Here is a 22,242-nt window from a genome sequence, read left to right as displayed (position 1 = left end):
TTTTTTCCGGATGATCCAGGTATCCAGACACCTTACGGAACCCGACTAGCACGACACCGTGGCCATTAGCATCCAGGGTTAAGAACCTTAACGTTCCGGGGTTAATAACCTTAACGATTTTGCTTCTGGTCGAATAATTAGATGATATAATTTCCATACAGATATTCACAATTCAGTTTTCCATATGTATATTTAATTCAGTTCAATATAATAAGAATATATTCACTAATAAAAGTGATTTAAACATCAGAAACCAAAGGTATTCAAAAGGAAGTTAGATGTAAATTTTTTGTTGATTCGCCCAAAAACAAAATGACAAAGCAAAATAGATCTCACACACTGTAACAAAATGAGTAGAAGAAAAACCACAACTTGCAAAATTACACTAAAAGAATCACAAGTAACACAAGACGCGCATATAACCCATATACAAATGAACAATATTAATGAATATTAACCCGCCCCCTTCAAGACACTAGGGGAAAACCCGATGAACCAGAAGCACAAAGTGGCTCGTTAGGTGTCTGGGTCGATAGGGGCACCGGTTCTAGCCTGTGAGATCCTGTTTGCGTAGATGGTCACTAGGCGAACCTGTGTGCTGTTTAGACCTTCCAAATACGGCAAGAATGCTTTCCCAAGCATTATATATATGTCTACTAGACAGAACACCACTGTCTGCAACAACACCACCACCAAAAAAACACACGAGAATAAGTTACTGGTCGCAAAGTCAAAAAGTTTCTTTGACGCTTTTTTTAAATTCCCGATTTGATTTTTACCTTTCGGACATCTGCGCTTTGGTTCCCAAATGCTTCAAAAACCGCAGGCAAAAAAGAAGACAATTGATCCATTAATTCCTCTTGCGAGAGCCTACCCACAAGCTGTGTACACAAGAAAGTAATGTCTCTGTTTCAGTGAGTATCTAATGACTGAATATATGCAACTTTGTATTAACAACCTCTGACGAAATGTTACCTTGGTTAAGCAATTGATGCAAGCGACGAGAGTTTTCTCATCTTCTGTTACCAATTGTGGCACAATAACCTGAAACAAAGACATCACTTAGATGAAGTACAAAACCAAAATGAGGTTACTGTGAGAAGAAGGTATCTCTTAGCTACATACACTTAAGCATCTGAAAGGATCGTATTGGGATAAAACTGTGGTCAAACATTGCTCAGCTTCACTGGAAACCTGAAAGGATATAATCACATACGAGGATAAGAATGGGGTGGAATGCACATGAATAAGGTTTGAGCATGTAATATGTTACTTTTGGAATAGACTCCTTCGAGACATGAAGCAGCTTCTCAATCACTATCTCAACCGAATCTTCCATGGCATCTTTCTGAAGTTATCAAGTGAGATATATACAAGTAAGAAAAGGTATTCGTGATTTCACACAACTGGAAACCCAACACCATTATCCGTGTTAGAGACGATTGATTAATGAGAAAAGTAACAAACCTGGCTCTTTAGCATTTCAGATATCAGCGAAAGAGCAACTTCTCTGACTGACAAATCTTCGTCATCGACCACTTCAAGAACTACCGTCAATATTTGATTGAAGTACTGTGAATATACCAAAAAAAGGAGAATTTCCATTAGGAATGATAAGTAAATGAATATGGTAAAGTCACTTTGAACAAAAAGACGCTTCTGACTCTGAACTACAAGACGAATAAGAATCAACGACAAAACCTCAAATAGTTAAATACAGCTGCTACCACATGGCAATAAAAATCCGTAGCGTGGCTTGTTAAGTTTCTAATCTTAGGTTAAGACCCCCACCAGCTAAGTTTATGAACCCACGTTTTTCGTGTCTTACCTAATCTTGTTTAGCCTAGTAATTTCATGTAGTAAATTAAGACATATTCGGTAACTACGTTTTTTTCAAAAGAATTGTTCTATAAGTTATAAACGTCAGACCGATACTCCGACGAGTGGTACTAGGGTTCATTAGATATACCTTGGTCCAAACTGATTCCTCGTTAGCTACAGAGGCTTCAATTAGTTGCTGGAGTCCAGATATCTTGCTCGAAGAAGGGCTTCCATCAGTCGCATTGATCTGTAAATGCATAATCATCAGACATGCTTTAAAGTATCAGAATAGAAAATGATAACTGACATTTAGCAGATGCGACAATAGTTACTTACCATATGTAGAATCTGAGGAATGCTAGGTCCAGATTCCGGTGTTGGGCTAACCTTAATAGATGAGAGCATGTACTGACTCAAATCTAATTCGCGGGAAGCCTCATTTTCATGTCTTTCTTCCAAGGAATCAGCATTTGTCATATTCAGACCATTTTTCTCTAAATGTGGTGGGGATACGTTATCAAAGTTTTCAACCTTGTCTGAGCTTCCATTAGGGCTAGTTCTTGATATCAAATTCTGACCAGCTGAAGTAAACGTGTAATCAGAATCCTTTTGGTTCAACCCATCACTAGCAGAACTTATCCCACTTCTGAAGTTGTGATACAGCTTTTCCTGAGTTCCACTGTAAACACTTTGACCAACACCACCGCCAGTGACCGTTGTTGGCTCCTGGGAAGAACTCCACTTCCTACCACTATCACTGTCGACGGAACCCCCAGAGTACCTGCCAAGGAATATGTTCTTCTTGGAAGCACCTGGATATCCTTCTTCAGATGATGTTCCAATGGCATCAGATGGATCATAAGACTTTACTCTCAGTTTCTCCTTCTTACTCTGCATATAATTTAATAGGTCCACCTCGATGCGGGGAGTATACTGTTTGAGGGCTCTTCTCAAGGAGTTTTGCTCCTCAACCGACAAACTAAGAATGTAATTTAGAAGTCCAGCAGAATCATAGTGATTGTAAACAGATATGATACAAGTGATGGAAGCTTCTTTTAACTTGGTATTCTTGTCGCGGGTTAATGGTGTCAACTTTGCCAGCCAAAGCTTCAGAATGCCACTATTACCCGAAATTTCAGGGTTGCCAGCGTACCTGTTGAAGGAGTTGATGGCAAATTCGATCACGGCTAATTTAGCCTTCGGTGATCTCTGCTCATCCAGTGAACGAAGCAACGCAGGTAAAAGCGAATCTACGCTGTAGGTTTTGCTGACAATATCCAGGGTAGACGAGCAAGGTTGTCTAACTACCTCTTTAGGATCGATTAGCCTTGAAAACACATGGGGTAAGACTCGTTCCATGTAGCTCTCAAAAGGCTTTCGGCAAGATGGTATAAGATCCGCGAGTGTCGACAGTGCTGCTTGTGCAACCTTGTGGTGAGGATCATCCAAATGCCGGAGAAATAGTTTCATTACTTTCTCAAAATTCTGGATCACCTCTTGAGCACCTTTCGCGCCTTGTTGCAGTAAAGTTTGGAGAAAATTAAATGCTGCAACTCTGGCACACCAATCAGAACTTGAATTCAGTCCATCGTTAAGGGCCTCGTTCAGAGACGCTGGACCATCAACATAATTTGACATGTCACCAACTTGCAGTTGGCTATCATCAAAACTCCTCGTCCTGCCTGCCGACAATCTTCCCCCAACATTTTTCCTCAAAAGTGGCCTCTGGAAATTGGGAACATGACTAGCGTTTGAATCCCTGAATGTTGAATCTCTATAAGCGTTATCCATCTGCTGTCTGTCTAAATGACCCACCATAAACCGCCTGGCATCGTTGTTGTCCTCAAAAGAACTTCTCTCGTTTCTCTCTGAGACCCTTTTAGCTGTCAAGGATGAAAAGCTAGGATGAGACTCGGACAACATATTGCTACGGTGTGTTTGTCTTCCTGAGTCCTTTGAAGCTTGTATCTGGGTGATGATATCTGACAAACCAAGGCCACCACTGCGATTACTGACTCTGTTAATACTAGGCATTGATTCAGCAGTTGTTTTATTTGTGAGAGTATTGGATGCTGGAACGGAAGCACGGAATGGAGGATCACGAGACGATGGAGGGTCAACTCCTGCACTAGGGGATAAAAAGACAATTTAGCTGCGCTAGAATGTTTTCGCTCGTGTCTGAGAACGTTTCGAAAACAAGATGTACTCTCACAAGGAAAGAAGCTCAATACCTAGATCCAAACTACTGGAACGAAGGGCTGCTGGATTCTGTCTATCGGATACATGCAGTCCTCGGAGCATACTTTCAATTGCACTGACCTTCTGCTTGCTTGATTGTAAAACGCTTTCTAGACTACGTTCAGAACCTTTATTGAGATCCTTTGACTGGGATAAGAGTAGCCCAGAAGAAAGAGATCCTCCTGAGGATAAATTTGAACTTCTATCCATAGCGACTATGGCTGATGTCCCATAGCCAGGTAAATTAGATGGAGCAAACGTCTGAGAAAATGAAGGCTGGGAGTGTCTCTCACGGACAGAAGGTGAGGCATGTCTCCTATGACTTCCACCTTCTTCTTCATTTATTAGCTGAGAACATATGGAATGCATTACTAAGTCTCATCAATGCTAATAAGCAGAAATATAGAGATGAGAAGCCTTACCCTTTGAATGACAGGGTCAAAGGAGGAAAATAAACGACGAGAACGATCCGGCCAAGTTTTTGCAAAAAGTCTGTAGCACATTCTAGCCGTTGCCCGTACCTGTTATTCCATATAATAACACCTTTACATGGGAGAATAATAGATGGGCAGTACAAGAAATTCAAATCATTTGATACTACTAATGCAAACGTATATCCTATCAGAAGTTGCATTGTATCCTAATGACTGCCCTCCCACACAGATGAAACAAGGGACGTACCTCACTCATAGCATCTGCAACACAGCATCTAATCAGATCCTCGTATAAATCAACTGACCGCTGAATTTCTGGAGCATCAGGCCAATGTTCGAGTGTTAACAGTGCATATTCACAACACCTGTATAAAAAACTGGGATCAGCTTCCATGAAATCAAAAATCTTATGATTGATACGAAGGCCGTAGCATACCTTGCTCGCAAAACTGCATTACGGTCATGTTTTGCTGCCTCAGCTATGCGAGGAAGTACACGAGCAGCTTTGCAGTTACGCAGCATCTGGAATAGCAAGAAAGCATATGTGTTAGCGTGACAATTAGAAGAGCAGACAAATCTTCTAGAAGACAAGATCAGAATAGCAAATTATTTACCGTTTTTATGCAGTTATCCGCAGATTCGGCGATAACAAGCACCGTGATCACAACCAGCTTGAAAAGCACCTGGTTACCATATAACAATATTAACGTGAATGTCTATGCATTTACTGTCATAACAGTAGATGAAAAGGGTTTCAGCTTACTGGAATAAAAATCTCAGCGCATGATTCAAAATCGCCCAGTAGCTCTTTTGATAAGAGACACAAGAGATGGCAAGCCTATGTACACGAGAAACAGCATATGAAGGAAACGCAATGATAGAAAAACAAAACTATATAATATAAGGTCGTCTTAATCTACTATACCGTTCACCCCTACTGAACTTAGCAAACTGTATTATTCTGGCAAAAATGAATAAAAACTATACAAAGATGGCACCGGCCACAGAAAAGAAACGAGTTCCCATAAACTAATGAAAATAGCACTCCTCACGACATGCCAACTAATCAATTTGTCTCCATAGGAAAGAAGAATCACAACGCACTCTAAATCTTAATAATAAATTATCAAATCGACAATTTATCAAACCTGCTTAACAATGGTAGACCTTCGGTCAGATAACTGTGTACTTAAGGGACCAATAAGTTGCTTCAGGAGACCTCGAAAACAAGAGTAATCAGTCGCACCTTCAACAGAGAAAAAAATCATGAGATGTGACACAGGAAAATTCCTCCACTGAGTCACTGACTAACAGAAAATGTGAAGGATTAAGTATAAAAAAAGTTGATTAAGTACCTCCCGCAACAAGTCCTTCAACCCTCCGCATAGCTGAAATACGCATTGACCAGTCTTTCTCTGGGACAAGTGTTGAAGCAATTTTCTCAAACTCTCGTATCAGCTCCTTCTCTGAGTACACATTGATTGGCTCGATGGGTTTTTCAGTGATGTCAGGATCTCCTGAAATGCACAGATACAAAACAAATCAGACAAAGTAAAAGAACGGCAATTTTTAGACTTTAATCCTTGAGTTAAAGATCTTAACCTCCAAATAACGAGTTCTCTCTTGTGGAAGTCTTTGCCTTTGGACTGCTCTTCTTGGGATTGACACTTGAAGCCTTAACTTCATTAACAGAAGCATGGTGGCTACTACGGCTATCTGTAGAACGCTGCTGTGGCTCAATACGTTCCAGTCTAGAATTAATATCCTTCACCTGATTCAAAAAAGAGAAGAAGTTGTAGCAAACTGCAATTCTAGTATTCCTCATCAAAGTATAGTATGCATATTGATATGCAAAGTGCACGCTCTGAATCTGAGATTTACCATATATGATGGAAGATGGTGGCGCTGAAGCTCTTCCCGAAATTGATTCCCACCCTGCATGTACATCTCCTGAGAGAAAGCAGAAGAATGATATTAAAGGCCAAAACGAGACAAAGCATCTGAATTTTGAATTCTATGGATTGGATTCTCCAACACAAATAGACAGAGATGTCCACAGACTAAGTTGATGAAATTCCATACTCAAACAAGTTAAAAACTTTACCTCAATGCAGAGAATTGCAGCTTCCCTGACTGCTTGATTCGGATCATTTAACATCTGAAGTATCTGTTCAGTAAGAAAAAACTAAGTGAATTAGAATTGACAATAATAGCCAATCAATACAAGCAAAAAACAGTGTTGGCTCCTTTGTACCGGGGCAAGAATAACACGCTGAAGAGGGAGCTCAGTAGATGCAAAGAGACCAATGGCCGACGTGACAGTTCGCGCAAACTCTTCCCTAACTCTCCAACTCTTATGCAGCCAACCATACGAACCAGCTCTTTCCACTATAATCGTCGGAGATGAAACCTACCAAACAAAGAAAAGAAACTGTTACATCACACTGGTCAATGGCAAAGGAGCAAGAGATAAATAAAACTATTTGACCTCCATGAGAGTTGTCAACAAACGCCTCGCCGCATCCCTAACCGGTTGCTTGCTGTCTCCAAGCCGCTCCACTACGGCAGGGACAAGGGCGTTCAAGTGAAGCTTCAGATGCTCACCGGCGAGCACGGCGGCGGAAGCGAGCGCCTGAAGCGCACCTTGAGAGACTCTGAAATTGCTGTCCTTGAGGAGATCCAAACAGGAATCAACAAGTGACGTCACTTCCGACGGACTCAGGCTCTTCCTAGAAGCTTCGAGAAGCTGGTGGAGCCGCTCCACAGCCGCCATGCGCTCCTTGGTGTCCTTGGCTCGCGCCATTTCCAGAGCTTCCTCCATGATGACCTAACCACTCCCGATCTGGCTCTCCTCCCTTCAGATCTGCTTATTCCCCCCAATCAAACACACACCGAATTGAATCGATCCGAAGGAGGGATTCGATGAACAGAGAGAGAGAGAGAGAGAGTGCGTGCGTGTGCGTGTGCGCGTGTGGAACGTGGTAAGTGTAGAGAGAGAGAGAGAGAGAGAGCCGAGGAAAGGATTTAGCGGAGGAGTGCGGCTTAATTATTTTTACAAAGAAAGAAAGAGAGAGGAAGAGTAAAGGTGACTCTAGTTAACAAGTAGAGAGTCATTTGATTTGAGGACCATAAAAACGAAACCGTCTGGTTGGCTTACCCATTTGGGAACTTGCCCTTTCTTCTTTTTATTATTTACAGTGATATGCCACTACTAGTAGCTGTATCATCATTTTTTTTAGAATTGATTACGGTAAGACCATATGCATTCATCTATTTTTCCCTTAACGGATAAACTCCGTAACGGAGGTAGGTTTCTCTCCAATGTATTTTTCTATTTTTTCCTCTATAAAAAAATATTTTTAAAAGATTCTTTTTATTTTATAAATAACACATTTAACTTATAAATGTTGCAAATTAACCCATTTATTATAACTTTTAATTTTTTTCATAAAATTACAATATTATTTAAATTAAACATTTTATTACAAATGAAATTAGAAAATAATAATAAAACAAAATAGACATTATCTAAACCTCTCATTACTATATTTTCCCCATAAATGGTCGATTAATGCATTCCAAAGTGAGAAACGAGCTTTCTTATCCTTGATTTTTCTGAATCAACTTACAAACTCTTAGAACCGATTATCTTTATCATCTGGTATTTGGACTTCTGGTGGTGGAGCTTCTCTTCCAATACATTAGAAGAAGGAAATAAACAATTCTTAGAAAACCTAAAGAAGTCAAGTGAACAAAGACAAACATCAGTTGGAGATTCAAAGACAAAATTTTGCTTTAAAACATATGAAGGAAAAAACAAATTTTATTTTATGACGTAAATTCCAAAGAAGATCCAAAAACCACATATTTTACAAAAACGCAGTCACCAGCAACAAAATCAGCAAGCTCCTCCTCCGCCCACGTCTTTTGGACAATATTTTAACATTTTTTGTGGATCCGAAAGTAATTTACCGGAGTATTAAGTTGTTTCAACATGTTCTATTGATTAATATTTAAGTTTAATTTTAATATGTTATCAATAAGTAAAATTATGTTAAACTTTTAGTAATTAAATTTTAATTAATAGTTTTAATTATCAATATAAAATTTTAGATATCATTCATTAAATAAAAAGTCTGACTTTGCATGTCAGAGATTTTCGATCTAAGGAATTTGCGCTTTGTCATGATGTGGATGAATGTAAATTTGATTATAGTTGAATTTAGATCCCGAGATGATGAATGAAATCGAAGGAATATTATCCATGTCCACAACTAGTTTATAATTCTGTTAAGATGTCCATGTACACAACTAATTTATAATTTTATTATCCACGCTTTGGTGTCTATGTTCACATTTAGTTTTGTTTACACATTAATATATATATAATATATATATGAAAATGGATCTTAAAAGAATGATAATTTTATATATAGTTTATTATGACAATTATTTTTGTTTAATATATTTTAGAATTTGAGATAAAAGTAAATAAAAACATAAAGTAGAATAAAAATAATAATAAAATGAAATAAGAAGAGGAGTGACGTTCTCTTTAGTTTAAGATCATAAAAATTATTTTGATCAAAGAAAGTGTGTCTTAAGTGATAAGTGTCTTATAGTTATTTGAATGTGGGAAAGTGTCAAAAAAAAATTCTTATTTTTATGGTCCGAACGTAATAACCGCCGGTTCTATTCTGTTAGGTTAGTAACAAGACATTTGAACCGAACTCGCAATAAAGAAATGAACTAAATTAGAAAATGCCTGTAATTGTTAACTTCTTTGACAATTAATCACTTTATTGTCCAATATTTTTCTAAATGTCTCAGTGTTTAAAATGGATAAATCGGTTTGATCCAAATCGAAACACTTGATAAAATTCAAATGCATTTTATATTTGACGATGGCGGTTTCGATTATTTTATGACAACAAAAAAAAAAATTGATACCAAATGAATATACTATGTTGATAGTTGAATCAATCCAAACACAAAAAAAATGTAAGACACCAAAACTGGACAAAAGTTTGTTGTTTAAGTGTCTCATTAAGTTTAGGTTCATTGAGTATTAAATAACATTAAACTAGAAACAAATATTCATGTTTATTACCAACCTAACAAAACTTGAATAAATCCAAATAATGTATAATCAATTAAGTCATTGAGAGTACATTTTAATAAATAAATACGTCAGAATAATGATCTGATCAATTTCTTTTTATGAAACTAAATTTAGATTGACCACCCACCTGATCACATGGAGTAGAACAGAACGTCGGTAGTATGTGGATAAGTTATAGAAATGCAATGATGATTTAGATAGGAGCCACGACGCTTTATATTTTGTTTGGTAAACCTTAGTCATGTTTGCATAATAAAATTTTAATTATTATTAACTTTTTTGCTAACCAAAGGAATCTTACACCCAAACTCATACCAACCATCTAGGCTCGAGCACTGTGAAAAGAATGATTTTTTGCCACGTCAAAAGATTACAATGACCCTCCTTAATGAATAGAATCACAGTGAAATCTTTATATCTTCATATACTCTTAAATAAACTTGTTGATCCACTTTGATAGATTTAGAAGAAGACAAATGGAGCCAAACACAGCCATATTTATAATTCACACAGTTAACCAATCCCTACCAAACCAATGAATTCACCAGAGAACCGGACAAAAGGCCAAACAGCAAAACTAACCGGTATAGAAGAACTATCTACGGCTCATCATCGTAAGGGACGTGTGAAGTCGAGGATGATGGTAAAACGAAGATGGGCTCCCCATTGTGTTGAAATTCATCAAGTAGAGAAGAATGGTCAGCTTCGCTGCTGATGCAGATATTCCCCGTCATGTCAAGACGTTTCAGATCACCTGAAACAAAATCATCATACACACAGTTACACTCGAATCAGCAAAGTGTCTCAAGAATCAAACCGATTCCAGAAAGTTATATTAACCTTTTGCACTTCTCAGGGAATCGCATAGCATGAGCAAAGATTCGGCTGGCATAAGATTGTAGGATGCGTCGACTGAGACGAGTTTTGGTGCCAGGGGTATGAGCTTTGACAGAAATCTAGCAGTCTCTAATCCTCCACGGTTTTTGCTTTATCGGGAAGAGACCACAAGAAGAACATGAGGAAAACAGAATGCGAAGCAATGTAATGTATACAACGAAACAGAGGAGATGAAATTTGCTTTGAACCTTATATTGATACTCATCAGCTTCTTCACCCCTTTTACAAGTCTTTTGCCTAGCTCAAGAAACCCAACAGGACCTAATCCTATACTCGAAATGTCGAGAGACTCGATGGAGACTGTCAATGAGTTCATTACAGCCTCCGCAACCTCGCTGAAGAACAAGAACAATATAATAAGAAGACACACTTTATATCGGTGTAAAGTGATATAGAGTTTGTAATTATGCAAATACCTTCCGAGGGCATTATCTGCAACAGACAGGAACTTTAAAGGTTTCTCCACCGTTGACAGGGTATCAAGAAACTCGATAACTCCACAACATGATAGCTCACAGTTCTCCAAGTTCAAATCAGCTAAAGGAGAATCCGGATTCTTTTTGAAGTAAGATATCAAGCTTCTGTACCTCACGAAAACCATATAAATGAAATATGTAACTGCTGTTGGTTTTCTCCAAGATTACAAATGCAAGAACTTGTAAGACGAACCTGATCCCACTGTCTTCAATGGGGTTCCCGCTCAGGTCAAGAGATTCCAAGCCGGGCATATGAAGAAGAGCATGCGAAAGATTCTCTGCATCGTATTTGTTAAGTTCATTCCCCCTAGAAACACATTTCTAACCGTTTGACAAGGTTTCCAGGCTTAAAACCGTGTCCATTGTCGCTATACTAAAAAATACCTTACGTTGAGCTTGCGCAGGGAATGTAAAGACTTTCCTGATGACAGAGAACCAATAACAGATCTCGAGCTGAAAGTAGAAAGCCATCCTGAAATCTATATATTGCGTGTTGGTCAGCCACGAAGAGCAAACCATGTATCAGTTCGAAAAATAAGAACCATGATGGTACCCACGTTGTTTTCAGAGATGTCAAGGGTCGAAAGACCTGAGGAAGAATCAAGTAGTGTAGAGAAAATCATCCTTGCGATATGCCTATCGAGGTGGCTATCGCAAAAATGTACGGACTGTAAGGACCTGAAAGCAAAAAAAAGATGCATAAAGAAACGAGAAAGTTAATCAAGAAAATAGACTTTGACAGCCAAATGGCATCAGTTCATATGAATACCTCACCGAATTCAGGAATGAAATGAAAGCGGGAGGCGCAGCAAGTGGATCTATGTCAAAGCTAGATGCCTTTATATAGAAACGCTGAATCCCACTTGTGTGAATGTCTTTTTCATGAAGAGAAGCGCAGATTGCACTGATGAAAGTCGAAGAAAGTTTACAGTGAATAAATTCAAGCGAAGTTAATGTTTCTCGGTTCTGGCTCAAGAGTTTGCACAAGGGCTCAACCTGTCGAATCATGGATCATCAGCAATATGGTTCCAGTCTAGCTAACTCAATATATGAGACTGAGTAGTGAATTTTCCTTACATGTTTCTCGGATCTGATCCAACGCAGAACCAAAGTTTTTAATTTACATGTCCTCAGTAGCTCCTACAGTAACAAAGCCTAAACATTATTCATGTCCTTTGTTTATAAGGTTAAATGATTGATTTCAACTACAAAGATACAAATTTGAAGTTCCTAGAGAAAAGCAATCACAGAAAACAATTTAACATATCACCTCAGCCAGTGATACTGAGATAAAAAGAAAGCAAAGATGCCTCTATTGAAAACCTAAGAGCATATTTTAGTTACTTACACAAGTTTCCGTAACGCAGAGCACATTCAGAAGCCTCAGGCACCTGCAAAAGGTAAGAAACAAACATAAAGAACTCAGAGCTGAAAGTAGTGCAGTTTGCCCGTAATCATGAAATGTTACTAAACCTAAGATAGGGTCCAAATGTCTGGAAATGAAAAGATAGCTCCGTACAGACACATTTTTGACAGTTGGTGTGCTCTTCATGACAAATGTATCTCAATATCTTATCTGCAACACAAAATAAAACCAACTGAACAAAGATTCTCACACAACTGACGAATAAAACCTCAAGACAAGAAAACTAACCTGATACATGAATGGAACTTATCCGACCACTGAATGTGGGACGCATAGCTACCTCAGCTGCTTCATCAACACAACTGTTACTCGGATTAACAGCAAAACTCAAAACAGGAAGAAAACAGAGTAAAAGAACAATCAAAGGGTCGTGTCATACTTTTGAAGATGCTTCTCCCAGTAAAGCTGTTGCCAGTCAGCTGATGGTTCCACACTGTTAATGAGCTCAGGCCACCGCACCTTAAACAGCAACTTCCATGAGCTACCGAGTATATCATTTCTGCAGATTAAGTCATTTCTCAGTTCTGTCCTCTCGGTTGCAATAAAGTAAACAAAACGTAATTGATCAAACCTTGGGCGTTTTCTCCCACTAGTCAAGCAATCATCACCAGCTTCATAATTATCCCAGCATTTGAACGGCCTATACCAATTCAATTCAATTCATCTTCATCCATCCAATTCAAAACCCTAAATCTTCAGAAACTGATTACAAAAACTCTAGAATCGGAGTCACTTACATGTGGGTCTGGAAATTATGCAGCGCTAGTGCAGGCAAGTGAGAGATAACACCATCAAACAACTCCGACGGAAGCTCGTATACATCAGGAATTGGATTGTCGCCTGAGAATACACAAAGCAACAAATCAGTATCAAATTGGCGCAACAAATTGTTCGAATCTCTCTCTAGTATCGTGACCTTGTAGAAGCTGAAGCTTGAGCGATTGGATGCAGAGAAACGCTAGAGAAGGAGGAGCTTTCGTCATTGTCGATTGATTATCGCTACTCAAACTCCAATTCTCCCGTTGCAGCTGCTCTCGCTGTTGGTTCGAAAGGCGAAGGAAGAAGGACTGTAATTCTCTCTGGTCGTTATGGGCTCTTTTCATAATGGGCCGATTAGTATAGCTCAGTTAATGTGATTATTGGGCCCTCTCTGTGACCGGTTCATAGTCGAACCCAGTCCAACCATCGGATCGGCCCGGTTTTAAAAACACTGCAAAAAACCATTCAACAAATAAAATTTATGCATAATAATCATGAAAACCATTAACACTTAAAAAAAAATAAAAAATCCAACTAGACAAGTCAGCAGATAAGAGCTAAACGAATAGCAAATAAGGGGTTGTGACCTTTGAAAAAAGCTTTTCCGGGTTCAATCATCTCTGAGGAAGAAAGAAATGAGGCATAATTGCTGCCATCTTTCGTTCGCTTCAACTCTCAAGATCCTCAATTTCGTTCAAGCTTTCTTCGGTGTTTCCATCATCATCTACTCCATATGGATGCTCGATCAATACCACCGTCACGTCCCCGTCGACCCTCCCACATCTAGCTCAGGACTCGGTATTGCTAGAGTTTCCGAGCCCTTGAATAATCCTGCTGGTCTCATGGCGAGCGTCGTTCTAGGGTCTAGTGGTGGTGGTGGTGGTGATCATGGGTTTAACCTTCGTTCCTTGGACCTTCCTGCTCCATGGTACTATAATCATCTTTTCAATTTTAGGGTTTTACATTAAAGTTTCAATTTTTAGGGTTTGTTTCAGAAATGGAGGTCTGAGATAAATGTGGGGTTTAATTAGTTTTCAGTTTATTACTAAGTATAACTATGAAGTTAAACAAAAGTGTGTTTGCTTTAAATACTTCAAGATGACTTGTTTTTAGCTTTTTTAGGTGATTATGTTTTTGGTTCCTCTTATTAAGCCCCAGTCAGGTTTCTTAACTTGTGTTGTTGTGAATCATTGCTTTTTAAATGCAGGTTCATCTACTCTTTTATGGCGGTTGGTGTTTTGGTCTGCATTGTTACCATCATTGGTTTCATTGCTGCTGAAGCTATCAATGGTTGTTGCTTGTGTTTCGTATCCTTACTTATATACATGATAGATTGATAGAGTTTACTACACCGTCATGCTAGTTTACTTGGAATGGGTTTATTTCGTTTTTTTTCTTCCCTTGACGGCTTTCAAAGTACTCTATTCTCAAAACTCTGCTCATTCTACTTGAAGCTGCCCTTGTTGCATTCATCGCCATTGATCGTCAGTGGGAAAAGGTGGCATCTTTCGTATATTTGAATACTGTTTCTCGTGTTCTTGGCTTTCTGTTGTAACTGTTTGATTGATATACATGTGTTGTGTAGGATCTTCCGTATGATCCAACTGGAGAACTCAATAGTCTCAGAGCTTTCATTGAGGACAACATTGATATATGCAAATGGGTCGGGGCTGCTGTTTTAGTGGTCCAGGTGAAAAACTCAAACCAGTCTCAGTTAACTTTGTAGCATTTCATACATAGTGAATCTTTTCTTGTGTGTTTCTAATTGTGAACACGCCACTCCTGCTTTTTCAGCTACTGTCACTGTTACTAGCCATGGTTCTCAGAGCTATGGTTTCACCTAAGAGACCCGAGCTTGGCGATGAGGAAGACTTTGAGAACCCGAGGAGTAGAGCTTGGGACCCACTTCTTGGTTCTCAAGCAAACCAAGCCTCTGCTGGCCCAAGCAAGAGTGAAAACTGGAGCTCTCGAATCAGAGAAAAGGTTAACACTCATCACTTTTTTCTCATTTATCTTAGTGCTTTGCTTATCAGATCAGGCTTGTGGAAGCTGTTACTGATAAAAAAATGGTTTCTTTCGCAGTATGGACTGAACCAGAGTCAGGCGGTGAACCCGAAAGGCTGATGAAGCCAAATAAACATGATTCTGAAAGTGCATGCGTCCATATGGTCTCTGTGAAACTCTTTCTCTATGTTTTGCTCTCTGTAACATTCTTTGAGTGTGCTTTAATATTTAACTCGAAAACACTGTATTGTGTGCCAGTGCCACATCAACCGCATAAGCATCTTTATTTGTGTGTTTGCCTGTAGAATGAGAATCCCTTCTGTGTTATCGTTTCCAGTATAAAGTTTTTACAAAAAGATTTGTTGGTTTTTAATCCATTTACAAGGATAAGAATCAAAATGTAAATTAATAACTGAAACGGGCATCCAAAGAGGATGTAAATGTATATAATTGGTTAAACTATTTCATAAATTATATCATATGTTTCATGAATGCATAACACTTGCATAAATAGTAAATTATATGAAGGCGTATATACATTGTTTCATTGAGTAAGATCAAAGACTGCCTCCTCAACAAGCTCTTCCAATAACATCACTTCAATTTCAATTCCCAAGTTGTTCACTTCCACTTGCAGATTATGACTCCACATCTTTCCGACCACCTCTTCTCTCACCAAACTTTCTCCTTCCAAGCTGTTAGAGTCCTGAACCACCCACTCCTTAAACTCTGTCCAAACATGTTCCACCATGTCGAATCCAGAGGTCAAGCCAGTGCGTGCAGCTGTTGATGTTGTCTCTGTTATGATGGCATTGACGCAGTCAAACACAAGCTTGCGGTTTGATCGCTGGTTCCTGCGTTTGATGGGTTCCTTGTTGGCAAACCTGTCTCTTAATGATGGTTCCAAAGGGCTATCTGGTGAGTGCCACCGGGTCATAAGCGGATCACTGCCGCTGAAACCGGATGTTTTTAAAAGCGTTTTGATGAAGTAATACCAGTCTTCATCTTCCTTTATTCCATTTCCGGGTTTAGTTATGTCTGTGTATGACTCATCTTCCCAAGAGAAAACACGAGCGATTGATCCTATTGGAGGTGATTTGTCTATAAGACTACATTTCAGAGACATTTCTTTTCCTCCTGTGAGAAGTGACAGTAGCAAAGTGTTAAAAATTTGATAAAATCTCGTAGAAAGTTTAACAGCAGCCAGAGTAAGAGAGAGAGAGAGAGAGAGAGCTAAACTAACCTTGGCTGGTCCATGGCTTGGTTGACCCAGAACATTCTGGATTTCCCACATATTCCTCTTCCAAAGGATGCTGTAAAACCGAAACTGGACTCGGCTGGTCCTGGTTTTCATTCGGTGTGGTCAGTTCTCCCTGCAAACAAACCAATGTCAGACTAATTGATTAACAACAATAGTGGTTTCAGGGCATTGCTAAACTCAACCAGTTTTAGACTGTGACTTACTTCGGTTGTAAAAATACTTCTTCTTTGTAATGCATCAGTGAGCTTAGCCAGTTGAGACAGTGCATCAGTCTTCTCCTTGTTTGCTTTCTTATTCCTGAAGAAGAACAAGCTTGGAACTTTCCATGATGATTTTAAGCTTCTTGACTCGGTAAGCTCTCTGAGAGCTAGTGCTTTTGAAGTTCCTGGAGCAGACGTTCCACCATTGAGTCTAATCTCAGGGACTGAATTTGACCTTACAAAGGTATTCAGAGTAGAATCCCTTGCGCTTTCCACTTGATCTAGACCACTGCCTATGCATGAAACCGATCTTCTCGATTCTTGCTTCGCTTTGTTGCTCTCTTCACTGCATATGGTTGGTACTCTCGTCTCCGAAAGAGCAAGCATGTCGCCCAAAGCGGTTGAGACCCTTGAGAGGTTTCTTTGTTGCTGTTGTGGGTCTCCGTTAAGTGACATCATTGCCCATCTTTCAGAAAGCCGTTTCTTTGCCTCTCTGTAGACAGATGACTCTGGAGAAAAGGAGACTCGTCTGAATGATGAGGAAGAGAAAGGAGTCTCAAACCTATTCCCACAGTCCCATGAACGCCTAGAGGATGGTGACATGATCTCAGAGTTTCCCACTGGATACTCGTTGGTGGACCTGTTTAACGAACCATCATCAGAGAGATAGCCTTTGGACAAGACAGAGTAAGAAGAAGACGAGGAAAGAGTCTCGTTCCTGCAGTGGCCTCTGAAAGTTTCACGTATTTGGCGTGTAATTTCCTTGGCCACTTGTCTAGTCTCATCATCTCCAGCCTCATCAAAAAAGGAAGGAGGCGATGAAGAAGTAATAGCCTTTATATCTAGACCCTTCCCTGGACTAGGCTTCAAGACCACTATTCGAGTTGGCTGCGCAGCATCTGTGCATCCAGTTTCCTGCGTCTTCTTAACCTGCTTGCCCCTGCTATCTTGAACAAGACATTTCTGAGCCTTTGAAGGTCTCAGTACCGTAATGCGCTTAGCATCTGGATGAGCAAAAACAGGGTGAAAGTCGGAAAGGTCATGAGAAAAGAAGGAGTTTGATTCCTGGAGAAGCTCAACGAATAAATCTTTGTTGGAACTCAAGACTTGGAGGGCTTCTTGGAACTCCTTGGAACCGTGAAGCTTGTCATCTGTAACAAGGCGTTTGGCTTCCATGAACTTGCGACGGACAAGATCCAGCTTTTTGCTATCACTCACGCTTCCATCACAATGTCCTTGCCTTGAAAGGTTCTCCTTATGAGGCAGTGATACCAACATTTCATATCCATGAAACTTTCGAGCATCATGAGTATCCAAGGAAGAGCTTCTGGATCTGCTGCTGCTACGTGGGGAAGCTGTGGTCTCTAGACCCATTAGTTTAGCAACCACATTACTAGAAGAACTCTGTCTATCTTCAACCTCTTTGGACATTTCTACAGGAACGAGTCTTCTCATAGATAAAGCTGTCCCCTTGCCTTTCCTTAAGTCAGACCTGTGGAGCAGAGACAAAGTTAAAAGGCTTTAGCTTCATTATGAGGGCTCACTGGATCTGCATTTCCTAATCAATTCGTGAATCAAATTCTTTAGCTATGGGTTAGGAATCTATAAGAAGCTAATCTGCACATAAGAGAGAGAGAGAGAGAGAGAGCAGAGAGTATATTCTGTTCTGAGCAAAAGCATCGGAAAGTGAGATCGGAGCTTTCTTAAGTCAGCTTTACTTAGTGAGAGTAAGAGAGAGACAAGGACCTATTAGAAGCTAGCTCGAATTAGAAGCATCTCTCTAAGCTCCACCGGAGAGTTAACGTTCGCCGGAGAATCTTCTGAATCTAACAGTCGCAGCTGCTATTTGGGGACGACTTCTGAGTTGTGATACAAAAAGGGGCTTTTTTAATCAGAGGGAAAAGCTGCAATAGAAAAACCTTTCTAATTCCATGGCTTCTTCTAGCCCAATATCCAAACCCTAAACCCGATCCAGAAAATCCAAACTAAACTAACCGAATATCTGAACGTATATTGAATTATGAGAAATTGAATATCTGAAGATATCAAACATATATATTACTAACTTTATATTTTTAGTTTATATCTTCCATTTCATTTAAAACTAGGTGTTTGCCCACAATTTTGCGGGTAATTAAATTATATGAAGAAATATATATTATGTTTACGAATTAAACTTTTAATTGTTAATTTTAAATAGCTGGATAAATATGGTAGTTTAAGTAATTTTAGGTTAATGTAAATATGAAAACATGTATTAGGAAAATGGTAGTTTAAATAATTTTTCTCATAATTTTGTCAAATCACAAATCATACTTTTTCACTCATTTTTTATTTAGTGTTTAACATAAAACTTAAATGGATTAAAAAAACCATTTCTTCCTTTAAAACATACATATTGTAATTAAATCTGATTAATTAATAAGAAAAAATAATTTTAAAATAACGAAATGTTGTTATTTTAGGTATATAAGAATATATAACCATTAAATTTCTTTCAATTAAAAAAGTTAAAGTATTTTATTTAATTATATATAAATAATTGATAAAGAAAAAGAAACTGATAAAACCTATATATTATTTTTCCAATTCAATAATTAGTTACCATAAATCATTATTTATAATATTACTTGTGTTATTTGGTAATTTATATTAATTAGTTCTATGGTCACCCTTTATTTTTAGATCTGATTAAAATAAATAACTAATAAACATCAACGACCAATCAAATTATACATATTTTTTTTTAAACTTAACCTATTAACAATACATAACAAAAACTTACTTAAATAACTTCTCAATTAATATATAGTATGGTTTATCTCTTTAAAACCAAGGATAAATTTGGTTAATGTAAACATAAAAACATATATTAGAAAAATGGTAGTCTAAGTAATTTCTCCATAGTTTTGTCAAATCACAAATCATACTTTCTCACTCATTTTATAAAACTTAAATGGGTTAAACAAACCATTTATTCCTTTAAAACATACCTATTTTAATAAAATCTGATTAATTAATAAGAAAAATAATTTTAAAATAACAAAATATTGTTATTTTAGGCATATATACTTAATATTAATGTGAGATTCATACTATATCAAAATAAAATATTTTTATTTGTATATAATTTGTTAAACTTTTACTATTGTACATTTTAAAAGTTTATTATACTATAAAATATACATCTCATTATTTTTAAATAATTTATCCTACCTGCAGTTTACATTATATTTTTTATTTTTGACTTTAACAATTGTAGAACATGTCATTTTTATTGATTTTTCTTACTCAATTTATCACAATGTTTTAAAACACACGTAAAACTAATTAGTTCATATTTATAGTAACACAAAAAATACATGCATGTGGACAAATAAATAAAATTAAATACATAAGAATATAAAAAAATAAAGAACACAACAAACATATTTTATTATTCTTCACTCCTTTTTTTATATATGTCTTTTTTTTTTTACTATTCAAAACAAGCATGCTAATTTTATTATAATTAAAGTTATATGAATTATATTAATAGAATATTAACTCTAGGAAAAGCATGTGAAACAATACCTTGATTAATTTAATTTTAAATAACTTACTATATAATAATTTTAATTTAATTACCATATGATATAAGTTTACGTGACTTACCATATAATACTTTTAATTCATCTGTGTATATTAACAGATGAATTAAATAACATTTTTTGATTAGTATAATTTTAAATGACTTGCCATATAATTTTTATGTTTTAAAATATAAAAATATTTTAATTATTTCTAAAATTAATAACTTATCTATCTATGATATCACATTGTCATTGGAAAATTATGAGAAATTTTTAAAACTATATATTTGATTGTTTTACATTCATTTGAAACATTTTAGAATATATATATATATATATATATATATATATATATATATATATATAGTGAATGAGTGAGTTTGATTAATATTGTTAAGTTTACATTAATTATTTTTTTGGAATTTATGATTTATTGTATTAACTACTAATATAAATATATTAAAAATCATTTTTATAATTGTTTCTATAGTATCATATGTATTTAAATGTATATTATCAATTTATATAATGTAATCTATAATATTTAATTGTTTCGATAAATACATTATATTAATTCATCTATATTTAAGATGTTTAATTGTATTTTTTGAAATATATATTAGATTAGGTAATTCTAGGGTTAGTTTTTCCTTTTAACAAATTTAATTAAATAAATAAAAAATTAAATACCATGAACCAATCAAATTATAACAATTAATTAAAAATCTCTCTTATGAGCGACACGTAAGCAAAAATCACTTAAATGACTTCTCAATTAATATATAGAAGGATATTTATATTGATACTATACATACTTTAAATTCAAATGATATACATATAATTACGGAAGAAATAATTTGCTACTCACTTAAAATGCATGTAAGATTTTTGTTTCAAGAATTAACAAAAGTTACATCCGAAATTTAAAAACACTAACCAAATTAGTGTCTTTTTAGTTTTAAAATGTGACGTCCAAATCTTTTAATCATTCAATCTATTAACAAATAAAAACTCAGTTTTAGTAAAATTTATATTTTTAAATACAAAAAACTTGAAAAATAAAATTTAATTTTTTTTTCTTTCAAAATCTAAATATCCGAACCCGATCCGAAATAACCGAATCCAAGCTAAAAATATCTAAACCCGATCCGAAGTACAGAAATACATGAACGGGTTCTACACTTCTATACCGAAATACCCAAAAATCTGAAATACCCGATCCGAATCCGAAAGGGTACTCAAACGCCCACCCCTAGCTTCTTCACTTTTATAATTTAATCAAAATATATTTTGTTCCTATTTTTATTGACGAAATTCTTACTTATAAATAGTGTTTATGATGTTTTTTAATAGTTATGTACGTGCTAATATATAATATTTAACTAATACTCTGTTTCAAAATGATATATATATATATCAGAAGAATTTAGTTTCAAAAAGATATATTTTTACTTTTTAATGCATTTTGATTAATAATAATATTAAATTTTAAACTTTGAATATTATATTTTGATTTGATAAAAATTCTAAAAATTGGTTAACCACAAAATAGTGTATATATAATTAAATTTAAAATGTTTTTAATATAAGTGAAAATTTCAAAATAAACCTCTTTTTAAAGAAATAATTATTTTTGTATTCAAGAGGTTATGAGCCGAAATTCATGATCTCATTTACCAGAAACAAGATTTGGTTGCTAATTTTCTTTCTGCAATTGCCTATACTCGAATCTGACACTTCTACTCTTAAGGTAGAAAGTTTTACCCGCCGAATTGGCAGCTCCGAATATTATAGGTGTATCTTGTTATGTTTGTTAGCATGGATGCATCATGGTTTGTCTCAACTAATAGATGCAATTTGACATTGGATATGCAAATAGCCTAGTTTTTACTTCGTTTGATTTAGTTTTACCGCAACTAATAATTCTCTTATCTTCTTTAGTTTCTTTCTCTCAACCATTATATACTTTCTCAAAAAAAAAAAACCATTATATAAATAGAATTACCGTTATCTTAATAGTTAAATCGAATAA

The 22,242-nt window shown here is 36.4% G+C and overlaps 4 protein-coding genes across 6 annotated transcripts; 1 reads left to right on the top strand and 3 right to left on the bottom strand.

The window, feature by feature from the left end:
• Window positions 1-258: 258 nt before the first annotated feature.
• Window positions 259-7,618, bottom strand: LOC106414904 (CLIP-associated protein). The gene is made up of 21 exons (XM_013855486.3): window positions 6,982-7,618; window positions 6,748-6,903; window positions 6,598-6,660; window positions 6,375-6,443; window positions 6,096-6,264; window positions 5,849-6,010; window positions 5,642-5,739; window positions 5,257-5,331; window positions 5,108-5,176; window positions 4,930-5,015; window positions 4,741-4,858; window positions 4,482-4,580; window positions 4,053-4,407; window positions 2,158-3,944; window positions 1,970-2,068; window positions 1,468-1,572; window positions 1,274-1,348; window positions 1,126-1,194; window positions 976-1,044; window positions 780-881; window positions 259-675 (listed from the first exon to the last, which is right to left on the bottom strand). The coding sequence occupies exons 1-21, from the start codon at window positions 7,312-7,314 to the stop codon at window positions 517-519; spliced, it is 4,317 nt and encodes a 1,438-aa protein (XP_013710940.1). The 5' UTR covers window positions 7,315-7,618; the 3' UTR covers window positions 259-516.
• A 2,365-nt stretch (window positions 7,619-9,983) lies between these two features.
• LOC111197740 lies at window positions 9,984-13,518 on the bottom strand. Of its 3 annotated transcripts, none has more exons than XM_022707646.2 (16): window positions 13,331-13,518; window positions 13,152-13,254; window positions 12,986-13,054; window positions 12,794-12,913; window positions 12,643-12,716; window positions 12,462-12,564; window positions 12,337-12,379; window positions 12,066-12,128; window positions 11,758-11,984; window positions 11,546-11,666; window positions 11,373-11,467; window positions 11,182-11,295; window positions 10,929-11,093; window positions 10,701-10,847; window positions 10,456-10,601; window positions 9,984-10,369 (listed from the first exon to the last, which is right to left on the bottom strand). In XM_022707646.2, the coding sequence occupies exons 1-16, from the start codon at window positions 13,515-13,517 to the stop codon at window positions 10,215-10,217; spliced, it is 1,932 nt and encodes a 643-aa protein (XP_022563367.2). In that variant the 5' UTR covers window position 13,518; the 3' UTR covers window positions 9,984-10,214. The 3 variants fall into 3 exon arrangements, with proteins under 3 accessions (XP_022563367.2, XP_013708028.2, XP_022563368.1); XM_013852574.3 differs by having other exon boundaries at window positions 11,378-11,460; XM_022707647.2 differs by having other exon boundaries at window positions 12,643-12,699; window positions 13,331-13,505.
• A 154-nt stretch (window positions 13,519-13,672) lies between these two features.
• LOC106415168 (tetraspanin-18) lies at window positions 13,673-15,504 on the top strand. Its single transcript, XM_013855807.3, has 6 exons — window positions 13,673-14,101; window positions 14,381-14,480; window positions 14,591-14,671; window positions 14,759-14,863; window positions 14,968-15,156; window positions 15,256-15,504. Exons 1-6 carry the CDS (start codon window positions 13,809-13,811, stop codon window positions 15,295-15,297), a joined length of 810 nt encoding a protein of 269 aa, XP_013711261.2. The 5' UTR covers window positions 13,673-13,808; the 3' UTR covers window positions 15,298-15,504.
• Window positions 15,505-15,562: 58 nt separating this feature from the next.
• Window positions 15,563-18,643, bottom strand: LOC111197741. The gene is made up of 4 exons (XM_022707645.2): window positions 18,385-18,643; window positions 16,642-18,130; window positions 16,421-16,550; window positions 15,563-16,314 (listed from the first exon to the last, which is right to left on the bottom strand). The coding sequence occupies exons 2-4, from the start codon at window positions 18,091-18,093 to the stop codon at window positions 15,722-15,724; spliced, it is 2,175 nt and encodes a 724-aa protein (XP_022563366.2). The 5' UTR covers window positions 18,094-18,130; window positions 18,385-18,643; the 3' UTR covers window positions 15,563-15,721.
• Between the last annotated feature and the right edge of the window lie 3,599 nt (window positions 18,644-22,242).

This window comes from Brassica napus, chromosome C7 (assembly GCF_020379485.1).
Source record: "Brassica napus cultivar Da-Ae chromosome C7, Da-Ae, whole genome shotgun sequence".
NCBI lineage: Eukaryota > Viridiplantae > Streptophyta > Magnoliopsida > Brassicales > Brassicaceae > Brassica > Brassica napus.
This window is presented reverse-complemented; position numbering and strand designations above follow the sequence as displayed.